Source organism: Anomalospiza imberbis, chromosome 4 (genome assembly GCF_031753505.1).
Source record: "Anomalospiza imberbis isolate Cuckoo-Finch-1a 21T00152 chromosome 4, ASM3175350v1, whole genome shotgun sequence".
Classification (NCBI taxonomy): domain Eukaryota; kingdom Metazoa; phylum Chordata; class Aves; order Passeriformes; family Viduidae; genus Anomalospiza; species Anomalospiza imberbis.
This window is the reverse complement of record NC_089684.1, coordinates 22,399,371-22,405,370: the sequence shown is the minus strand read 5'-3', so window position 1 is coordinate 22,405,370 and position 6,000 is coordinate 22,399,371. Positions and strand designations below refer to the sequence as shown.

General features: G+C 39.6%; 1 protein-coding gene across 2 annotated transcripts in view; it reads right to left on the bottom strand.

Annotated features, from left to right (window-relative positions):
* Positions 1-2,512: 2,512 nt before the first annotated feature.
* Positions 2,513-6,000, bottom strand: part of LOC137472417 (sodium/hydrogen exchanger 9B2-like) — a 21,940-nt gene continuing 18,452 nt past the window's right edge. For both annotated transcript variants that reach the window (XM_068187487.1, XM_068187486.1), the window contains exons 10-12: positions 4,358-4,466; positions 4,063-4,199; positions 2,513-3,073 (exon numbers count right to left, since the gene is read on the bottom strand). In XM_068187487.1, the coding sequence (XP_068043588.1) occupies positions 2,834-3,073; positions 4,063-4,199; positions 4,358-4,466 (486 nt within the window). In that variant the 3' untranslated portion in view covers positions 2,513-2,833. The remainder of the gene's footprint in view (positions 3,074-4,062; positions 4,200-4,357; positions 4,467-6,000) is intronic.

The window sequence follows — 6,000 nt, the reverse complement described above, 5'->3', positions numbered from 1 at the left end:
AGACCTTTCTGCTGCAGAGGTTCTTGTGAACCTTCTGGAACAGCACGCTCCGAGTTCCCCCACACTATGCCGTGATTATGTCTGCATGGCAGCGGGCCTCTGGTTATCAGTTACTGCACATTGTGCTCTTATTTCCTGCAAATAAGAGAATACCATGGCATAATGATTTAATTAGCTTGAATTTATGCCTTATCCAGTAATGATTTTCAAGGCATTTTATTAAAAGGGAGGTGGTCTTTAATGTCATGCTTCACCCATACTCTGATAAAAACTGAAATCTCTCAAAGTTAGTTGCTATTGAAAAGCAGCTGAAACTGTCATGATACTTACTAAAAAAACTTAGTCTCTTAAGTTCTTAGTCCTGATATGTCATTTAATGAAAAGATGCAAGCGTTTTCTTTCTTTCTGGAAGATAAGGAGAAGGAACATTATAAAGCATTAAAGCTTTTAATTTTAGATCTGCAGGTCTATGTAATAGCTCCAACCTGATACTTTTTGAAGATTTAATAAAAGCTGGGGGAAAGGGGTCTCATGAGAAATACTGACATAAAATGGCAGGGAAAGAAAAATCTATTCAATCTCACTTAGATTAACAAAAAAGATGACAAGTTTTAATTGGTATAGCTTATTCAGGCACTTAGAATTGTGGAAGTGATCTAATGTATAACTGAGAGCACACTGAGGTTAAAGAAACAGGTAAATCCCATTTATGAGATGCTGTTTTGCTGGGGAGGAAGTATTAGAGGCTATCACAAACGAGAGCTCTTCATCAGAGGTTTGCTTTGGTACTTAAGGTTGTGTCCAAATTTAAAGGGCTGTAATCCTTACAACATCACACTTCTGTTATTGAACACATTCCAAATTTGGCATAGTGATCCCTGTGGGAGGATTCTACTTTTTACAAAGCTTTACAAAAAAGTGAACTGTAAGTTTTACTCAAGTAGAACTATTTTTTAGACAGTCACTGATGAACCAAACACTTATTTCCTTTTGTCAGTTAGCTTTACCAACATTACAATTTCCAAATACTTAACCTATTAAAACGACATGCATTTCACAAAATCATAGAATCAATGAGGTTGGAAAAGACCTCTCAGATCACTGAATCCAACCTACGACCACCATGTCAACCAGACCATGGCTCTCAGTGCCATGTCCAGTCTTTGCTTAAACACTTCCAGGGAAGACCATGCCACCACCTTCCTGGGCAGTCCACTCCACTGCTTAACAGTCCTTTCTCTGAAGACATTCCTCCATATGTCAAACTTAAAACTTCCCCCCTGGTAAAGCTTAAGACTGTCCTCTCATCCTGTCACTCACTGGTTGTGTGTAAGAAGAGGCCAACCCCACCTGGCTATACCCTCCTGTCAAGGAGCTGTAAGCAGTAAGGTGCCCCCTGAGCTGCCTCTTCTCCAGGCTGAACACCCCCAGCTCCCTCAGCCACTCCTCACAGAACTTGACAACTGATAAGGGAACTTACCAAAGAACTTCCTGGTATTTTTATCATTGTGCTGGAACTGCAGGCTATGAAATTTAAGTATTTCTCAGGAAGCTTTCTTTCTGCTTAGAGAGTAAGGCTTATACAAAGGCATGCATATACAGCTCATCTGTATGGCATATGACTCTGCAAACAGTATAGTGTCAACATCAAGAGTATTTAAGTAGTTAAAAGTATTTTTGTACATTTTTTGTTTTGCATATTAAAAATTTAAAATAGAAATGATTCTTAGTAATGCCAAAATCTAGACACCATCAAATGTATTCTATACAGTTTCCTGTAAAATGAGTTCAAGTGAACTGTAGTGTAGAAATCTGCAGGAGAGTGTTGTCCACCTCAGTTACAGGCACAATATAGTAGCCTTCCAGTTTCTGGTGGATGCTGTACTGACCCTGTGCCTCAGCATGGAGTTACCAACAACTTACTTGGAGCCAGAGAGATTTGCTGGTATCTGTCAATTGATACCAAACCTAAAAGGCAAGAGCAGGATTTTGATCAACAGAGGTTACTCTTGGCTGTAGGACAGCATCTCTCCCTTGACATCATGTTGTGTGAAGGCTGAGGTACACAGGCGAAGAAGCAGCCATCCCAATCCCATACAACCCTCCCCCAGTCCTTACAGCCATCCCACAAGCCTCATCTAATTTTCAGTCTCCATCCTTTTTTCTGCTGGCACCAACATCTTTATTACCAGTCTATGATGGCCCCAACTGTCTCTCTGAGCATGTAAGTACCACTTGCTTTACAACCAGAGCTGAAAGTCTTTGAAAGAACAAAGGAGGGCTCAGCTGTGAGGAAGAACCGCAATAGGGAAAGGCAAGTTTAGGAACAAAATGAGGAAGGCGAGGGAATCACCAACCAATCATCAAGCAATTGATGGCAGGACTTGTTCACTATGTGTCAACAATCTCTTACTTGGAAGTTGCTTTCTTTGAGTTGTAGAACTGTGTCATCTCACAGCCCAGCTTCAACCATCAAGAAGTTATTCACATTAGTCTCCATTTTTTTTGCTTATATATTCTACCTCATGACTCGACTCCATGCCTCAACAATTCTGACCCTCTCCCTGGCCTCACCACCCACACATTTCAAGTAACTCTTGACTGCTAACTTCTCAGTGACTCACTGTCAGGTCATCTTATTCACTGTATGTTCAGCTATTTCATCTCAAGGCACCAGCTTCACATAAAAATATTTTATAGAACTCCACCATGGCTACTTTAAAAATGGCACGGGTGACTGATAGTTTTAGGTTCCTCCAGCAAGATTAGACATGCTGTCTTTACTCAAGAGAAGTGTCACAGTTGAAGGACCAGACTGCTGTAGTGGTCTGTCTTACGAAGGTTCACTGGCCTCTGCCTCTTCTCCAACCTCTGCACCTTCCTCATCCTCCTTGCTATTTGTCTGAGCCTTTTGCAGAAGTCTGGGTCCTGCCAAGCCGATAACCAGGGCTCCAACTGGAGCAGTGATCAAGATAGCCAAGAAAGCTACTGTCAGTACATCCATTCCGTACTTTTCCAGTTGTTCATCTTGATGTTGTCTTGCTGTATCCAGGGCAAGAGAACCTATTGCAGCCTGCAGGGAAGAAAACATTGCTGAGATGGAGCAAGAAGTAATCTTTAACACTGAATGAGGAAAAAAGGGAACCTATCATTAGTCAACATTTCACATAAATTTGACATTATTAGTACATTCAACTCGTTTGTTTCTAGGCTCTACATAGCAAAGTAAACATTGTATTACACCTATGAGAACAATTTTCACTTGACTATGCTTGGAATTTCCTTACCTAATGAGTTTATCTGTGTGGTGTCCTCCTGTGAAGAACATTGCTTAGCTGCCATTTTATCCACATTTCTGGAGAACGTGTGATTAATGAAACTGGCCAGTGTATTGTGTATTGCAGTTATGAAAATGCCTCACTTGGAGAATGTATCCTGACAACAGTCAACTAGTGGCAGCTTTTGAAAATTTAATTCACTGATCATGTAATAAACCTTGCCTGTTTTGATTATTAACTTTTGTTTGCAAGTAATCATGCTATTGAAGCAAAGTCTAAATGACTTGACAATCACTGAAATAAAGGCACAGGCCGAATGTAGCCAATATATTATTATGAGCCATCACTATTAATATGGCTCTCAGACTACTCCTTACCAAAAGAATCACAAACTGAAACCCATTCTGAGTTCTGATGTGACTGTCCTTGCAGACACTTCATGTGTAAGAGGGAAATGCTTTTACCTCTGAGAGGTCTCAGAATCTGTATGTGAAGGCACAATAATCAGCAATGGCTGAGAAATAGTTAAATTTCCTGTGGTATATGTACAATTCAGTGTCATTATAAAGAGTAAACCTAGGATGCAAGCAAAACACCTGCACATACAAAGTTCTCCAGACACTTCTCAGGCAATTAGAGTGTTTTAGAGTATGAACAGTCAATATTCTACATTCAGCTGTCATTGAGCCTGAACCTTTCCCTGCTTACTGCTATGCTAGTTACAGGGAGCTTTGCTAAAGAAAATAGATTTAACCTGGAATGAAAGTGGTGTTGGATTGTTTACCTGGACAGTGGCTTTGGGAATCCATGCCAGTGAGACAAATATCTTCTCCTTGAAATTAAACCCAGCAAAAGACACCATCAGGAACGTTGCTATGATTCGCACAACTAGGGCAATACCTAATATAGCAACACAGAGCCCTGCAAGAGACAAACACTTCTCAGTACTTTTGTACATAGGTGCTTCTGGTTTTTTAATTTTTTTTGGGGTCAGCCATAGTCTGCTTTGTTTTAGACTTCTTTATAGAGATTCTTTCAAAGCCAGTAATGAAAGCTGGAAAATCTGTCAATGATCTTACCAACAGTTTCAGGCCTAAGAGATGTAATGGATACTTCTGCTCCAATTAAACCAAAAAGAAAAGGTTGAAAGATATTCCATGCAACTGCCACAATTTTCTCAATTTCCCTCTGTAATAAAAGCAAAACTAATCTGTGAATTCACAAAAAGATGGCCAAGCAGACACAACAGTTCAATAATCATAGGACAAAGTGAAAATGTTTCATGAAGATTGTCCAGAATGCTCCTCTTTGACCAAATACTAAAACATTTAAAATCAGTTGCACACCTTTTGAAGGTCAGACTGAGTCTAGCTGTCCTAATAAATACATGCTTGATGTCTTGAGAGAAGAAATAAAAAGCACTGGTGTTTGAACAGTAACAGAGCAGCTTGCAGACAAGAGAAGGAAAATAAAGCATTGTTGATTCTCAGTATTTAAAAAGACGTCATTTCAACAGCTTTGCCATGAAGTTTCTGAGCCTTTGGGAACTGCATGCCTAAACATGTTCTTCCATTTGTAGCTGAGCAGAGTCAGACTCTCCCAAGTTTCAGTCATGACCTAACTCTGTGCTGCACTCACTCAGAGGCGTCTCTCCGTGTCAGCAGAAGCAAAGTCAGACTGAGCAAGTCTGAAATCACATAGCAGGAACAAGTGCTGAACTTTCAACTGCAATATAGTGTATAAAGACAAAACCATCTTTTCTCCTCATATTTGAGCTTTATACAATTTTCCTAAAACAACTGCTGCCAGGGTAAACAGGAATCTTCCACTTACATGACAAGGTACACACAGCATATCAAATAGCACTTATCTTCTAATTAAGTGGGTTCTACAATAGCAAATGAACCTTCAGGCAGGAGTATGTGGAAAATGTAAGTGCAGTGCTGTCTCTTAATAATCAATCTAGGGCCTAGACATGTCCCATCCTTGGTATTCTCTTTGGGACTGATCCTGCAACATGTCTTGCTCTTCTGTCAAGGAATGGTAGGCTACAGTAACACAAAAACTTCTGTAACCTTGAAGAAAATGAGGTGGAAATACATATATATATATAAACATTTTTTGCCTCATTTCTCCTTGTTATTTCACCCTTTTCAGTTCTGGCAAAATAAAATAAAATTAAAAAAAAATAAGCCCCCCCAAATCCCTTCTTTATGGCTTTCAGCCTATTTACTGCTCATCTGACTGTTCTGCAAAGAGGTTCCATGTTCACTGTTCTCTGCAGACAGTGTTTGTCAAGTGCCTTCCACCATGGACGGCACAGTGGGAGGCAGTGGACTTTGAGAAGCTCAGCAGAAAAACCTTGGTAACATACTGAGTACACAGACACTTCTACCTCTATCTGAGAAAAAAAAAGAGCAAAGGCATTTGACATCAATATACTTAAAGCCAAGAAGCTTCATTCACAGATCAAAAGAATTTAAACCAAGCCTTTGTAGACTGCATATTCTCTTTTAAGGTCCTTCCTCCTGAAATGGTTTAAAAGCTTTTCAGTAGAGAGCTTTATCAGTTGTAATGTCCTTAACTAGTTAAGTCCCAAGAAGAGTTTTTCATCCTTTAAAATTGGACAATCTTAATTTCTTTTCATTGTTATAACAAACATTGGTATCTTTGACAAGTCAGGGTCAAGATGGGGATAACATGAACTATAATATATCTAAAC